The sequence below is a fragment of the Sarcophilus harrisii genome, chromosome 1 (assembly GCF_902635505.1).
Source record: "Sarcophilus harrisii chromosome 1, mSarHar1.11, whole genome shotgun sequence".
NCBI lineage: Eukaryota > Metazoa > Chordata > Mammalia > Dasyuromorphia > Dasyuridae > Sarcophilus > Sarcophilus harrisii.
The window spans coordinates 227,334,143-227,352,255 of record NC_045426.1 but is presented as its reverse complement, the minus strand read 5'-3'; the positions used below and the strand labels follow the sequence as shown (position 1 = coordinate 227,352,255).

The window sequence follows — 18,113 nt, the reverse complement described above, 5'->3', positions numbered from 1 at the left end:
TTATCTTAAATCCAAAGGGATTTAAACTAAAAAAGATGGGAGGGGGGCAGAGAAGATTGACAGTGTATCTCCTATGATTAGATGCTATAGAAGATAATCACTAAAAAGGAAGAATAACATCTGAGATGCCCTCAAATTCACAAGAAATGAAATTTTTCAAAAGTAGCAAAACTCATGACCTCAAATATGTGTTTACACATGCCACAAATTAATTGACTAACAAAAACTAAAGGTCTGAACTTGAACCCTAATGCACAGAGGAAAATTTGATCTTTTAAGTATCATTGAGATTTAGTAGGATAAAACCTATTACTGGACCAGGGCTCTGGATAGGTATCCCTTACCTATCCAGAGTAACAAAGTAGGTAAAAGGGGTTTGAGGTAGGGTAGTATTTCATATTAAAAGTATATATTCATGTGAGGAAATCAGAATCATATGGGAGTGGGTGGGGCAGAAAGAGACTATGTGGGTATGGTTTGAAGGAAGAAAGAGAAACAAAAGTGATTTGGTTATTAAGACATACAAGCCACTTGGTTGAAAAGAGGAAATAGAAAATGGAACCTAAACCTGACACACAGACATCATATAGTAATGAAAGTCACTTTAGCTGTCTGACATTCAGAATTCTTTCCTTGCCAAAAGCAGAGTGGCTATTCACTTCTTGACTTGCATTAGTTATTTCATTTTTAAAGGATAGATGAATTAACATCAGGAAATTCTATTCAGTTCTGATTCTCCTTGACAGGAAGGAACTAGTTTCTGGGGTGGAAATGATGGGACTTTATCATTCCATCCAAGAGTTTGTGATGTAGGGGAGGAAAGTCTGACTTTTCCCTCCATCCTGATTTTGAGAAAGTAAAGTTCAAAAAATTAATAGGAAGGAGAAATAGAATCTCATGGGGTAAAATGCTTCTGGGGAATTCGGCCCTACAGAGATGAGAGATGTTCAGGAATAGAATTCCAAAAACCAAAATTAAAAATAATTTAATGACGAGGAAGAATAAGATTTGTCTTGATGAAACTGATGTGGATTACTAGGAACTCACCAAGCAACTTTAGGTATTAAAAAGAAATGTACAGATGGCAAAAATAAAACCACGTCCCAGGGAATATATATGAGTCTGGTATAATCCTGTGAAAAGAGTGTCAGGAATACTAAGTCTCAGAAAGATCTGAGACTGATGAGGGAAGCTAAAAACAGCAATCATTTTAGAATTTTTAAAGCTATTATAGGAAGAGAAAAAGGAGGATCAAAGAAAGGACCAAACCTTTGCTTGAAATAGATGAGTCAATGGTGACTGATAACAAAGAGAAAACTAATCTGATTAATTCTACTTTGTTGTTTTCCTGCAAAGCTATATGACCACTATGTTGATAATTACAGAACAAGAAAGACTAATTACTTAAGATAAGTAAGGATACAATAAGACAACACTTGGCTTCCCTTGATTAATTCCAGTCACCTATATCCTCAGCTCAGAACTGACCTGGCAGATGTGGCTGCTGAGCCACTGTCAGTAATATCTAATAGATCACATGAAAAAAGAGGGGTCCTCTATAAAGAATAAAAAAGTAACTGAATTTTTCAAAAAAAGGGAAGAAAATAGCAAACAATAGATTAGTGAGCTTGATTTGTTTTTACTAGGAAGGCTTTAGAATATTGAGAGGAGTAGTGAACATTAAGAAATTGAAGTGATAATTACAAAGATTATGGCTTTATGAAGAACAGGTTTTGCCAGATTAGCTTAGTTTTCTTTTTTGACAAGATTACTAAATTTATAAATGAGGAAAATTCTCTGGATAGTTTACCTAGAGTTTGGGACTCTAGGTCTTTGGACTAGCAAGGACTTTGGATAAAGTATCCCCTACTATTTGTATGGAAAAGATGTTGAGATGTGGATTGGACAATCAGATGAATTCAAAACTGGTTAGATGGCCAGACTAAAGAGATATTGATGGTTCAAAGTTTAAGTAGTAGAAAATGTTCAGTGAAGAACCATAAGAATTTTTTTTGGCTCTGTGCTGTTTAACATTTTTATTAATAACTTGGATAAAGGTATAGTCTGTTTGTTAAATTAGAAGATAAAGCTTGGAGGAACAGATAACACATTTGATGACAGTCAAGATGACAGAGTCAGGATTCAGAAAGATCTTATCAATCTAGAGAGTATTGGGTTGAAAACTAATAAGACAAAGTTGAATAGGGATAAATGTAAAGTTTTTCACTTGACTAATAAAAAATGATTTCACAAATACAGGATAAAAAAAAAGGATAAAAAATGATTTCACAAATACAGGAAAACTACTAAGACAAAGTTGAATAGGGATAAATGTAAAGTTTTTCACTTGACTAATAAAAAATGATTTCACAAATACAGGATAAAATACATGATTAGATAACTTTTTTTTCCCTGAAAAAGATTCAGAAATATGCCACAGTGGGGAATTCTTTCCATGTATGAATTGTACTAGAAGGTTCCTGAGGTGCTTTTCAGGTCTCATATTCTGTGATTCCCAATCCAGTAATTTATAAATATGCTATTCAATTTATGACTCATTTCTCTCTATAGTTCTATCTGATTCTGTAACACAGAAATTATAAATCTTCCCTATTTACTGTAATAAAAGTTTGTGAAATTAGAATTGACTTAAATACATAGGTCTACACAAGTTAGAAACAAACTGAGAATTACTAACATGATTGTTCAATATTTGTTTTTCCGATATTTGATCTACTATTGCAGAATGGCATATCTTTATATACTGGTTCATTTTGGTTTGACTGTAAGGTAGGAATGGGGTTAGATTAGTACAGAGAACTTTCAAGGAAACTTCCTCTGTCAATGCAGTGCCTTCTTTCAGTTTATACTCTTAGAGAACTACATAGAACATGGAAAGTTGAAGAGAGACAGCAACTTTCTTAAAGTTAAAAAACATGACTCATAAAAACCTTAAAAAAAATCCCAATAGGACATAAAGTAGAATGAAAAGAAGTCCTTAAAATAGCATCTGTAGTTAGGTGGCACAGCATCACTCTATCCACAGGTTCTCATCTTCATGAGTTCAAATCTGGCCTGAAATACTGTGTTTGTCTGGGCAATTCATTTAACCCTATTTCCCTCAGTTCCTCATCTGTCAAATGAGTCAAAGAAGGAAACAGCAAATCACTCCAGTATCTTTGCCAAGAAAATCCCAAATTGGGGTCAGGAAGAGTCAGATATAACTGAAGTGACCCAACAACAAAAGGGCTGAAGAATCATGAATTATTGTTGATTGCATAATTGATTACAATTCTTACCTACCAAGAGACTCATCTTTTTTTTTTTTTTAAAAAGGATTCTATGAACAAATACGTAACCAATAAGTTATAATATTTTTATTCATGTTAGAATTTCTATCAGTGTTTTAACATTAATATTTAGAGAGTTTGTACATTTCCACTTTCAAGGTTTAAAATGAGAACCACACTAGATCACAAATGGTAACTAAAACAGTTCACAATCGCATGAATATTTATTCACTCTCACTCTCTTAACACTGTTAAAAGTTTTCTTTTCCTCAATGCCTTTTACAATGAAAAGTGTGCACCATACTCATGTCTCAGCAAAGTTCCAAAACATTATGGTTTCATTACATATAAACTCTTTAAAAATATACTTCTGTCAAAAGACTTGATGACTACTATGTACACTACAAAAATAAATTTTCATATAAATAAATTATATGGCATACTTTTATCTTTGTAATTGAAATGACACAAACCCATTTCTGCCAAAATAGGCAGACAATGAGACCCAGTTTGAATATTTTTTTTCTTTTAACTCCTTACACTAAAAGCTACAAATGAGTCCTTAATGTAAATGTTATATACTCTGTCCTATTTAACATTAGTAAGCACTCTATACAAATAAAAATTCCATTCAAAAGAAAAACATAGCTGTAATTATGTTTCCAATAGAAATAAAATCCCTGCATTTTTTGTTATAAACTGGCATGACAAATACTGTAGGAAAACATTCTTATGATACAAAAATATAAATATCACCAAAGATGAAAAAATTTTAACATCTAAACAAACAAACAAAACACATAATTGCCAGCCACTGAGTTCTCCCTTTGCCAATGTGACTATTGGAGAAAAAGGTCTAGGCTCTGCAGAAAGCAGTAGGCAGCAGAAACACTCATACGCCAAACATGCCAGGGTGAAGGGGCAAGGAAAACACAATGGAGTTAGAAAAACAGTGAGAACTCAAAGAAAACACCGAACGCAGGACTCTTGCCTGATCATCCTCCATCCAGGAAATTAAGCAAGCAGAGGTGGGCTGGTTGGAAGTGGACAAGGAGAGAGGGCTGTGGCTGACAGATAGGCACCATAACAGTAACAGTGTGAAGCCATCAGGGCCTCTGACAACACTAATACACACATTTGGCAGCTGTAGGTGGCTTCCAACTAGTATCATACAGTCTTGTTACGAAGTTTAAAAAAAAATCTGAGGTCACTACAGTGCTAGTAGTAATTGTTTTTTTGTTTTTTGTTTTTTTGTTTTTTGCTATAATTTTCTAGTTAAGATGGCTGGAACAGTAGGCAGTTATGAGATTAACCCTTAGTGTACTCCTACCAGTAGCTTAAGGTACTGCCAGAATGGGGTCAGGACCCTGACCTTAAATTCCCATGCAAATTATCTGTAAACAAGTGACTGGTGTTGAAGGAAAGGCAGAGCTGGGCACGAATTGCTTCCCTGACCATCATTGGTCCCTTGATAGGAGATGGAGTCAAAGGCCCAAATGGAAAAAACTCTAACCACTGGAAGAACAGATCTCTTGAAAATAATGCCTGGTTTAGAGAGATCTGCCTCCATCTCCCCCCCAAACCCCGCAAATGCAGGTTATGAATATGTGACCTTTTAGCAGGAAGATATGTATTACACATTACATAGCTTCCTGCTTCTCTGACAACTTCACAGCACAAAGAACAGTAAATAGTAGAGGGAAGAAAAATAGTACTAGAGGGAATGTTTCCCATCTTTAAAAAATTTCCGCCATTTGCATGTCATGCTACAGATTTCTAGGAACCTTTTGAAATCTACCAGCTGTGGTGCTGTTTTTCTCCCCTTGATCATGCACTCATATCTAGGAAACTTCCTATGTGTTTAATAAAAAAAAAATACAAATAGATTCAGAGAACTGTCACAATTTGACCACTGAATTTGGGAAGGGATCAAGCTCTAAGGGTAGGGGCTGAAGTATGTCTAAGCAAAAATCTTCCTCACTTCTCAGTTTGGCTTCTTTATAAGAAGGTTCAACAAATGAAATGGAGATACTCTTTTCATCTATATATAGCAGAGAACTCAGTCCCTAGAAGGACAGCTTTTACAAGGAACACTTCCAAGCCTAGTACCCTCCCAACCCACTCCTCAATCTGGTATTTTGTGTTAACTGTAAGGGGGGGGGGGCACTGATCCTGTCAATTAAAGCATGAGGTATGTGGTATCAATCCTCTCCAAGCCATTTCTAGAGCACATTCTCATGACCCAGCTGTGGTTCACTGTTAGGTCTGTTATTCAATTCCTCACGCCATTTCAAGATTCAAAAGAAGTTATCAGTATACAGGGAGGTACACCATGATCCAATTTCAGCAACCACTATCCATGCAGAATAACATTTGCCTTGCTGCTGAGGGGTAAAAGACAGCCATTGGTTTGAAGAGATAATATGGACTAGAGAGAGCATAGCTTCCCTGTTCTATTTAAAGATGTGGCCACTGGTGGATCCTGCTGTTAAAGCTAGTGCATTTTCCACCAGGGCTTAGCAATAAAGAAATCCTGACTCTTCCAGCATGGTTGTGTTAATAAGCCCACTAAGGGTTACAATACAGTTAAAAAAATAAAAAAGAAAGTAAGAAAAAAGAAAAGAAAAAAAACTGCTACAGTACATTAAGAAAACACACACATACACACACATACGGTTTACACACATTGCAAAAACAGAGAACTGAACATAACTAATCCTAGAGAAGCCACCAAGACTTTTCTTCATATCTGCTCATTAAAACAAAAATTATCACGCATAGCGTGTTTGAAAGTTAACAGTAACATTTCATACTACCACAGGGTTGTGATATGCAAATTAAAAATATTTTAAACAAATACCTTTACAAAATAATCCTATTACATAAGCAATATTTGCATAGAATTATACAAGTAAATTATACAATATTTAAGCAGCAGCAACATAATGCTGAATTTAAGAGTAAATTAAGTTTCATTTGTGGCACAGAGGTCAATATACAAAATGAGCAGAGGACACCAAAAGAGCCATCTCTACTCTATTAGCAGGAGCTGAGAAACTCCAGATTATGCTAATTACATTGTTTGTTTGTATATTACATATGTGTACACCTTTTAAATATTTATAGAAATATTTCACAAAATAATACAATAGGTTACAGTAACAGTGAACTGTCATCCTGATGCAGCACATCCTTTTCCATAACTCCAAGTAGTTCTTTTCAAGCAGTTCTGGAAAGAGGGGGGTTCCCCATCTTTGGCCTCTTTGCTTCAGTTTTTTCAAATTATCCTGTAAAAAAAGAGAAACAAGACAAAAATGAATAATATGTAAATATTTTTAAAGATGAAATCATGAAGTTAATAATGGAGGGGGAAAAGAATCTCAATTCAGAATCCATTCAGTTTGTGTAAGAGTTGAAATATGATGTACCCAATGAAAAGAAAATGTGATTTGGAATCAGGAAGCCTAGATACAAATGTCCAATAGCTCTTCTTTTTATTACCTATGGCACACTTGGCAAGCTATTTCTCTGCTTTGGGCCTCAAGAAGAAATTTTGAAGCACAAGAAGCAATTTGGCATACTGGCAAAAAATTATTTAGAGCTGAGGTCAGAGTTAATAATAAATATAAGCTGATATTTATTTAGTGCTTGGAAGTTTACAAATCGCTTTTCACAAATTATCCCATTCAATTTTCATAACAACTCTGAATTTTCCTAGGAACACGATGGATGATGCAAAACCAAAGCTTAGCTTAGGAAATTTTAGTATATTACATCCCATATTAGAAAATAGGATAAAGGAATTCCAAAGAATTCCTTCAGTCTTTTCCATCTAAGCACATCAGTCGTTGAAACTCCCAACCTAAAAATTAAAGTCAACTCACCTTAATTGGAGCTGTTTCCCCTTGTCCTTTCTTCACACTCAACATCTTGCAGCTCTATGACTTCTATTTTAGAGTTCCTCCTCTCACATCTTACATTAAAAGGTACATGGGGGTCCTCAAACACCCCATGGTCAGTTTCATGATACCCCTCATAGGATGGGCAGCTTCCTCCCCGAAGGTTCCGGCTATGCATAGAGGGAGGATGCACAGCCACTGTCACTGAAGCGGAAGCGGTCACAGTAGTGATAGGTTGGCAATATCCTGGCACAGAAGTGCCCATGGCAGTGAATGCTGGGTTCCGAGGGTTATGAAAACGGGCTCCTCGGTGGCCCGTTCGGTCCCTATTGCTAGGTCCAGAATGCCCTTCAGTAGAAATTTCAAAAGCGTTCCTTCGTGGCCGATAAGGGGGCGGTCGCAGTCCTTCCCTGGAGTCCCGCTGTGGCTGTTGGCCTTGATGCCCAGATTGCTGGGATCCAGCATCCAGGTGGAGCTTTTGTCTTGGGCTTGATGGATGATGATGTCTTGGCTCTGGTTGAACCACCTGTAGAGGGAGGACAAGACCTGGTTAAAATAGGTACAACCCAGAGGATGAATATATTGCTAACACAGAAACCTAATGTTTATAATTCTTATTCATTATGCTTTTGTAGATTTACTTTTTTCTGCTTGAAACTTTCAATACACTCTAGGACAGGATTGGTAAGACCAGGAACACAAAGAGAAGAGTATAATCTTCTTGCAAGAGATATGCTCTTGTGTGAGCTCACCAATTGTGATGTTTGAGAATTGTGTTTTGGTCCCATTTCCAAGCTGCTCTTGTCTCAAACATCACTTGCAGGAAAATAGGGCCCCTCATAATAGAGGGCTATGACTGGAAAGTATTCCTGCTGCCTATTTCCCTCAATCTGCTAGCCATCATTTTCAATCCGGGTGGACATGGAGAGCTCTGCCTCTCAAGTGGCACATTTTTGGAAATTTTGGCAATAGATCCTTGGATCCAGCCAGGGTCCAAGAGTAAGATGTCCGTTGGTAGTAGCCTGGTTTCTAAGTCTTCATAAAAAAGTCTCAAGTAATGCAGGGACTAATTCCATTAAAAGAATCATCACCAACTTATAATATGATTCAACTTGTCCCTAATTTTAGGCTACCATTGGACAAAAACAGATTCTCACTATAGTTTAATGGGCATTATTGTTGGGTTAGGGAGGTAAAGAGAAAGAATGTTTTTGATATTTGCTTGGTTTTCTCCTTTTACATGGGAAAGGTTGGATTGGTACAGCCTAGGGAATATACACATTCTGAAGGAATTTGCAGGAAACACTGATTTAGAATAGCTTGGAAGCTCAAAGGCTGCTGTAATTTGTTGCAGTTGAGCTCCATGCTTCTTCCAGAGACCCTGGAGAGCAAAGAATTAGGGAAAGAGGAATAAAAACACATGACCCTTATTTTATTCCATCCCTCAAAGCTGTTTTTTGAGAATTGTTTTTTGTCTAGGAGCAGCTACATGGTGCAGTAAATAAAGCACTGCTTGAAGTCAGAAGGATCTTAATTCAAATACGACTTCAGACTCCTAAAACTTCCTAGCTGTGTGTGTGACTTTGGGCAAGTCACTTAACCCTAAGTGTCTTGCCAAAAATAAAGTTAATGTTTTTTGTCTAAATTACAAAAGTACGGAGCACAAAATAGCCATGTATCTGTGTTTGACTGTTTATTACTGTTAGAGATTCTCTACTCCTTAGGATCCTTATAAACGATAAAAACTTTATTAAGGGTAAATAAAGGATTTCAAAAACAACAAAAAAAGCAAAGAATACTAACAACAAAATTCACTGTTCCACAAATTATAGATGTTACTTCAAAGATTAAAATCTTATGAAAAGCACCTTCTTTAATTTCAAAATGCAATTAATTTTGCTATTTTAAAATTAAAAAAATTGTTTTTGCTTTTATATTCCCTTCAATTAAAAAAATTCCCTCTCTATTCCCTGAACCAGAAAACCGCCACTTGTAACAAAGAATAAGAAAGGAAAAAAAACCCCAAGTCCACAAAATCAACCATATACATAGATAGATAGATATTTATATCTATATCTATCTATCTATAGGAATATCCCCACTTCATTTATTCCTGTGCTATTTTTTTGAATTTTATGCTTATCCTTACCCTTAATTTAAAAGTGAACTTAACACTAAAATGTACTTGATATGAATCTTTGGCTTTGAAGAAAATAGGATGTGGTGGAGACACAGGTTTGTGTGCTAAGTCTGCTACATAGCTTTGGAACTTTGGGGAAACTTATTTCACTTGCCTAAACTTCCATTTCCTCATCTTTACAATAGAAAGAATGATTTTTGTTCTAACAAGTTCTTCTCAAGGGATACTTTGAGTATAAAGTGAGATGATTTACGTGAAAACACTTTGTATACTCCAATAACAAAAATAACAGTAGCTAAAAGTAGGTATAGTATAGGTATTATTATCCCCATTTTTAGAGATAAAAAAGCTGAGGGAGTTTCAGGGATGTTGGCTGACTTTTCCAAGGCCTCCCAGGAATCAAGAAGCAAAGTCAGAGTTTGAACTTTTAATTAAACAAATTCAAAACCCTTTCTAAAAGTTAGGGATACTGTCTTAGTTCTCTTTAGGTTACAGCATCAAGTAGTAGAGGCAGAATTTGAATTCATTTGGGATTAAGTGACTTTTCCAGGATCACACAGTTAATAAATGCCAGAGGTTGAATTTGACTTCAGATTCTTTTAACTCCAGAGCTGATACCTTACCCACTGAACCCCCAATGGTCCAAAAATGTCTTCTCCAAGGTTAGGAGTATTTCTACTAATCCATACTACTACCAGTATACCATACACTAAGGGGGTACTTGAAACTTTTATTCATGTATTTGTATGTAATTTATTGACTAATATTGATTTTTCTAAATGACTGCTATGTGCCATAATATTAAAGCTCACACGGATATAGAAAGTACCCTATACCATTCTCTTTGTATACTATTCATACGTTATCATATATAAGACATGGGTATAACAAGTGCTTTCTCATTTTGGGGGGAAGGGGTGAGGCTACCTTTCAATCTTTTTCTCCCTGCTCACCCACTCTTTACTAAATATTTTAATATATCTTGGGTTACTTACAGTGGATCTGGCAAAGACTGGGTTTTCTGTGGCTTCCACTATTACTTGATGAGGTGGGGCACATGAACTCTGTTGATTCTCGTATTGATAAAGCTCTTCACTGATGCCTGACACTGTTGTCTGAGAACTATATTCTGAGTCAGAGGAATCAGATCCATTGTTCATGTGTCTTGGGGGTACTGCAAATCTGACCATGCTGGGAGGTGGCTCAGGGGAGGGAGTGGGTAGTCGGTTTAACCCATTAGCTGGAGAAACCTATGAAAGGGATTAAAAATATAGCATAAAACACTTTATCATTCTTCCAGCAGTCACTTAATAAGTGAATAAATGCTTGCAAAATGATAAGAAAATAGCAATTATCACTGAAGACACATTCTCTCTGTCTGAATCACTATATGTAAAAAAATAATATGTTCAGGCAGCTTTAAAATAAGTTTCTACTCTTCCCCTACTACAAAAGATATAAGGATTCAAATCATTTTAATTATATATATATTTATTAAGTACCTATATGTGTCAGGCATTATATTAGATATTATGTGTTCAAAGGCAAAAAAAGAAAACAGTTCCTGTCCTCAAGTAGCCTATATTTTTATAGACAACTGCTACCTCCTTGTCTCTCTTCTTGTCTCTCTCCCTCCTCTCCTCTCTCTCTTTTGAAGCAAATACAAGGCAAATTAAGAAGAAATAAGACTATACTCTGAACTATTTAAACTGAGGTAGAACAAAAAAACCTGTTCCTTTCCTTTTAAATAGTTCTAAAGGGCAAAACTTACACTTTTAACTATAATTCAGATAAAAATAGTCAATAAATGTATGTGAATTATATTAGCATATTCAGGTCAATAAGATTTAAATTGTCAATGAGTATTTAAAAGCAAAACCACATCCCAAGACATCCTTTGTATGCTACTGAGAACAAAAAAGTCACAATTACAGAAATGCTTTTTAAAAAGCAAATCGCCAGCAAATGTAGATAAAGTTTCTAAATTAAGAGTGACACCAGGAAAAAATAACATTGTCAGTCAATGAATCGAACATTATGCTAAGTATAATTACTGACCTCAGGATAGGGTCCAAAGAATGACAAAAGTACCGGAAGTAATACCAATCCATTCAGAACACCCAGGATAGTTAAGATTGCCAGAACTGCAAAGAAATACCTAGAAGATAAAAAGGGGAAAGAGAAAATGTATAATGACAGATACAGAAAAAGTTTTTCCACAACACAGAAAAATTTTAACATTTTTTTCACTGAAATGATGAAGCCATACTATTAAAAAAAAAAAAAAAAGTCAAGCTAAAAGTACAGCTCAGATTAGTGGAGGTTTTTTTTTTTTTTTTTTTTTTTTTAACTTTACAAGTTTTTGAGGGTTACATTCCACAAACCCAAGTGTTAGTTGGTAAAGAGAAAAAAAACATTAGTTTGTTAAATTGCAGAAATCTCGTGGCATGTAATGTTATTTATGAATGTGTTACACAAACACAGAAATATGGAATGTGAACTGAATGGCTGAACAGATTGAAAGCACAAATACAATGAAAAGGGGCCCCCATTAGTGAAAACCCAGCAGAAGCAAACAAATGAAGTGAAGGGTGTAGAATTTAAACAATTTAGCCCAGGAGGAAAAGAAGCCTCCTTCTCCCAGCAGCTAATCCACTGTGAAATGCTTCTGCATCTTATAGTAGAATCTCTAATTAAATCTCTAGTGTATCAGGTAAGGCTTTCCTTTGCCGTTCATTAATCACAACTTTCTGCCTAGAATTCTGTGAGTTCCAGTTTTACCAAATAGCTCAAATTGCAACCTTTTTAGAACACAGGAACCAGCTTTTTGCAAAGAAAATGCTGCCCATTCTATGGGGAGCTCTAGCATTGTACTGAATAAGAGCACTCCACAATAGCAGAGCTGCATTGCAGGCTAATCTTTTGTTGAACAATTTAGCATCTCTGAATACTCTTGTTTTGCATCAGCCAATTCAAACATAAAGGCTGAAGCACTATGGAAGAAGAGGAAAGTGCACAAGTGGTTGTCCTTTCCCACCATTGAGGGCTAAGGTCTGGGATACTTCATGAATACCAAGGTAAACCTGTCAGTAAAAGTAAAGTCTCATGAGCTGGTATTCGGCACAGCTGGAGAGTTCAGACTAAACTCAAGGGTGCATTTTTGTAACTAATGATTTCTAGGCCTCAGAATAGAGCAATTTTGATGGCAGTGGGGCTGGAGGGGGAAGGGGTTAGGGTGTCATGGAAAAGAAGGGGGCAAGATATCTATCTGTTAATAGCTCTCCTGATCATAAAACTGAACAGACGCTGAGCTTTACCATGTCTATATATGTTTCCACATTAGATTAAAAAAAATAAAGAACTCCTATAAAAATACAAATACCTCAGTACTGTAAACATTTGGAATGTTTAAGCTACATTAGTAAAAAATGAACGAATCAATGTCTTCCACTAATGTAAACTGCTAGAACTTTAGACTGGGACATATATCAACAACAGGCATTAAAACATTTGCATCTCATCTGTCTAATAGAAGAATACACAGGCTGATTATATTTCTGACTGCTTAGTGTATACAATGTCTGCACATTTATTCAACTTCGGTGAGGACTTTATCAGGCTAATCCATCCATTTCTGGAAGACTGGAGTTCCCTTGAGCCCCTGAAACAGGAACCCTAGTATCTCTGGAAGGGAATGGATTATCAAGCATTGGATCAGAGATCTGGAATTCTTGCCTCCAAGATTCTGTTCCTTGCCTATATTGTGTGAGAGGAGGTAAAGTCATTTAACCTCTTGGTGCCCTTCCCCCACCAAAGGAGAATGAAGATTAGTACTAGCTAGACTACTTCTGAGACCATTTCAGGCTCCTTGGAGAGAAAGTAAATATCAGATAGAAATTCTGCTAAATTTTCATTTTATATCTGACTAGTCAGAAATGAAAATGAGAAACAAAGATTCTACAAAATAAAAACCAAACTGAGACTACAAAATTTTTTCTTGTTTAACTTTAAATGTAAAATTTATTATTTATATTATAAAGTACTAAGTTAATCACTGAATAGTTTATCAAAAAACTAGATTATAAGGAATATCATTATCATACAAATAAAATCCACTAACAAAAATGTACAGGGCATGAAGATTCCATTTCAGGTAGGAATCTAATGAGGTTATGAGATGCCCCAATTTTTTACCTAAAAAATAATCTACTCACATGGTTTAGGGTACTATTTCCCCTAAACCTTCAAAAAAGAAGGATCAAAATCTCAGATAAAACTCTAGAATTTCTCTGAAATGACATCAACAACAACAAAAACATTAAGGCCTATTTAGATTATCCTTCCAAGCTTAAGGTTGTCTGAAGAGCCCATTAAAAAAAAAAAAAAGAAATATTTTGTTGTGGATTTGGTCCTGCCCTACCACAATTTCAATGCTAAGATATTCTCTAATTATTCATTAATTAGTTTAGGTCTAATGCCTCCACAAAGAATCAGTGTTACTTTTAATAAGATAAGCCATTTTGCAGAACTCCCCATGTTGTTTAAAGAGCAGGAAAAAAAATCCATTTCACTCCACTTCAAATTATTTTCAAAAGGTCACAGTCTTAATTAAATTCACCAGAAACAGCTTTCCTTTAGTTCTGAGAAGAAGTCTTAAGACTTGGCTTTCCAAATCTTATATCAAGTTGTATGTTAATGCTTTTCAACTCTCAACAGGATTTAGATATAACCTTGATCTGGGCAAAACCATCTTAGTTAAGTAGGGAAAAGAGTGAAGAAAAAGAGGGTGACAATTTCAGCTATTTGTAAGTTATTTGGAGTTTGGGAGACTATCAGATGATAATCAGATTCAGAGTCTCTGAAGTATACTGCTATCTCTTTCTTTTCTTACCATCTTTATTCTTCCTAAACATTATTCTTGGCAGTCCCTCCCTCCTCCTCCTGAGTGTACAGCATTCCCAGAGTAGTAGCTTCTTTTACCTATCCTAATGTATTCATTATACTTCATCTATAATGTATAAATAAACTTAGGGAGTTTGCCTGGTTTACTCAGATATTAAGTGAATTGACTATAGACCAAAAACTAGTTGCTTTATTAGGTATATTTACATCCTCTATGCCTTGGACATAGATGGTACTCATTAAGTACTTGGTGACTGTTATGTCAGTGGTAGGACTGAAACTCAGGTTTTCTTGATCCTGAGGGTTGATAATTTATCTACCACACTATCTATCATCCCCTTACCTAATATGAACCAAATATGTAAATGCTTCTACTTGATTGTTCCCATTAATATTCATACTTGGTAAATCTCAGAATCAAGCTGTTGGTTTTTTGGATAATACTTTGTCATAAATTTGATCGCTAGCAATAATAGTGAAGCTCATTCAATTTGAACAACACATATTTATATAGGATTCTTCTAGTTATCCAAAGCAACTTTCTTTCATTTAACCTTCTGAATAGTCTATGAATTCCACAAGGTTTGATTCCAAAAATCTATTCTTCCTTCTATGTTTCTCAAAGCAGAAAGGAAGTAATGTCCTAGGAAAGGAATTTTTGACACAGCATAAATAGCATGAAATGACCAAATAATATGATTATTACAGAAAATTTAATTTCTAAGTGCCTATTCAAATGAGTATGCACTTGCACATGCATACATCATTACACTCCCTTATTTATATACATATAAATGCCTACCTGACAATGAAATCGAACTCAGATCCTGCAAGCATCAGTACCCCTAGGAGAGTGGACACAGCTCCATCTAGAACTGGGGCAAACATATGCTCCAATGCAAGTACAGCCCTGCGATTCTTATCTCCAATGGCAGTCAGGAAAGCCTATAAAATGATAAAAACAAAACAAAAAAACCCAAAACATTAGGTTGCCACAGATTCTCAAAATTCTCAACTTCATGCAAAAGTGTTCAAAGGATAAGCCCCTCTAATTTGCTTCTCCTGAATGATTCAACCCCTACTCTTGAGTAATTGCAGTTTCTTCAAAGTAGCTTAATTAGACTAAATCTAGGTCTGAAGCAAAAAAGCCTGATGCTGGAGATAGTTCACACTGATATCAGTGGGAATTTTTGGTGAAAATGAACCACAAATAAAATATATTTACCATGAATTGAGAAACAAAATCATAAAAAACCCCAATAAAAATTAATACCCCCAAAGAAAACAATGGCCAAGAAGAAGTTTCATTTCTTCCTTGACATGATGGTTTTGACATGTATCAGGTATGAAAACTATGTTATTTGGGTTAATTTTCCAAACTGGCATCAAGGCAGAGAATCTTGTTGAGAATTGTGAAAAGATAAAAAGATTTTGTAATTTGGTCAAATTTAATGCTTGTATAATACAGATATTCTCAGGTCACCATATAAATACAATTAGGGGTATATACAGTTGTAAATTAAGACTTCCTATTCAAAAATGTGTCTGTACTTCTGTTTCTGTATATAGCTCTCCTACAGTCAGCACTCTTTTGACAGTAAATGAAAACTTTATATAAGACCATGCATAGGATTGCTGAAAATATGGTCTAGTAACATTTTTTAATTAATTCCTTGCCACAGGCCCCCTTTTCCCTATCAATGAAAAACAACTAAACTAGCCGGAATAGTTAACTGAGAAACACTTCCTCCCTGTTTGTGAGTTTGTGAGATAGTGACACTACCTCTGGAGGAGTTAGAAAAAAAGAGAGAGTCAGAAACTTGGTATATTTCTTTTAACATGTCGTTAATCCCTTGGTATATGTATGTGTATGTATATAGGTACAAAAAGGGCAAAGTCATATGCCAACTTTTAACAAGAACCAAGTGAAAGAACAAACAAGAAAGTAAGATAGTTTCATTTTGTTATGTCCTTAAAGGTCTGAATCAAATCCCACTACCTCTGGCCCTGACTTGTGTCTTCTTTTGGTTTTCTGAGGATCTTTAAAAAAAAGTTAAAATCAATATGAATACAGTTATGGTTTTGTTGACTATAAAGCATCACTTCATATGGATATTTCCTTTTTTCTTCAATATGTTTTATGGTTTTATGGTACTATGTTTATTACATTGCATGAATATGCTACAATTTATTCATTTTGTTCTTCAATTAGTGGACATATAGCATATTGTTTCTATTTCAGGATTATTGAAAATATTTTTGGTAGAGATGGATCGTACTTTCAAAAAGGAAATGATGTATTTAGCATAAAATATTCACAATCAAATCACTGGCTCAAAAAATTAATTTTTTGTGATGACAGAAAACAGCTGTTTCCAAAAATTTTTGGTGCCTTCTACACTCTCAAAAATTAGGAAACCTTAATTACTCAAAATTTGTATGCTTAATCTTACTCCTACTGACAACTAAGTATAAATAAATAAACGGATGTAGAGATGTGCAGAAGTAGTTTCTTGCATACTTTTTGTCATAAATGGTATTCTAAGCTGAATCTAGTTTTAGTTATAAAACAATGGATGAGGGTGTATTATTAATCTAGTTTTCTTGGTATATAAGCTCCAAGAAAATAGGAATCATGTTGCTTTTGTACTTTGAACATTACCTAAGACACAAGAATCTTTCAGAACTATCAAATTCATCTTTTTTAACTTGTAGATTAGATCCTATTGTTGAGTGTTTAACATTTTCTTAACTTCTGTCATAAAAAAAGAATTGGGAACTTTTGGAAACTCTCCTCCACTATCTCTCAGAGCTCCTTTAAATGAACTAACACATCTAGGACATGCAAGTGTGTTTAAAGAATATCTTTGATACAATGGGGACACTGTTGATTTTTAAAAATTGAACTATAAACAGTAAAAAGGGTCACTAGTGACTGAGTAAAGCTAGCTCACAAGTGAATCATGAAACTCTTTAAATGAAAGTAATTAAATCTTGTATCAACACTGCAGGCATTCCCTACTTTGTTTATACAACACTAGTTTGGTTATTTATGTTCATACTATATAGTGAATGCATGAACCAGTACCACTCTGGTTTAAGATCTCAGTATTTCCATTGTAAAATCTGTTCTTGGAGGCCTTTGTTTTCAATTCCAGTTTAAAAAAAGTTTCAATTTGAATTGGGTTGAATATGGTGATGAAGATTCTTAACTTATCTGCATTTTTTTTATTTTTGGTTTTCACTAAAATTTATTAGAATTATGATTTTTCTAAGTTGGAGCTGATAAATTCAGTTAATTTTTGTAGTTTTTTTCTTCCTTTAATTTTTAACTTGTTACACACCTCCTCTCACAAGAAAAATTTCTCTCACAAATTGTTCTACTTAATGAAATAACACTTAAGGCTTTTTTTAAGCTCCACTAAAAGAACTGCAGTAATGAGAGGACTAGGGGGTAACTAGAGTTTCTTCTGAAATGTAAAACTTACAACCACTGAGTGATGGAATGTGTTTATTAGTACAAACATTTCCATTTTTCCCCTTTCCTATAGATACATCCTCTTCTCCATGGAAAGTGAGGCTGGTCTAGAAAGATTATGAGGAAATAAGAAGTAGGCTGACAATCATTGATATTAATTCCAAAAGAGGCCATTGCATTCTAAGATTTATATAATTGCAGATTCTGGAGGACAGCTAAATATGAAACTTCAGGTGAATTCCCAAAATTAAAAAAATGATATTATTTTGTAATGACTCCATATCAATGAAAGAGCCATGAAGCAAATACATATATGCAAATTCATACGTGCATAGAAATACATATGTCACGTAGTTCAACCTGGAAAGATTTAGCTATAAAACATGTAAAGAAAATGCTGCAAG

General features: G+C 34.8%; 1 protein-coding gene across 3 annotated transcripts in view; it reads right to left on the bottom strand.

Annotated features, from left to right (window-relative positions):
• Nucleotides 1-3,992: 3,992 nt before the first annotated feature.
• The window catches only part of PTCH1 (patched 1), an 83,671-nt gene continuing 69,550 nt past the window's right edge, over nucleotides 3,993-18,113 (bottom strand). For 2 of the 3 annotated variants that reach the window (XM_031937701.1, XM_031937700.1), the window contains exons 20-23: nucleotides 15,034-15,176; nucleotides 11,388-11,487; nucleotides 10,325-10,579; nucleotides 7,176-7,715 (exon numbers count right to left, since the gene is read on the bottom strand). In XM_031937701.1, the coding sequence (XP_031793561.1) occupies nucleotides 7,176-7,715; nucleotides 10,325-10,579; nucleotides 11,388-11,487; nucleotides 15,034-15,176 (1,038 nt within the window). Of the gene's footprint in view, nucleotides 6,578-7,174; nucleotides 7,716-10,324; nucleotides 10,580-11,387; nucleotides 11,488-15,033; nucleotides 15,177-18,113 lie in introns of those variants that run through there. The other variant, XM_003761310.4, reaches the window with a different exon arrangement.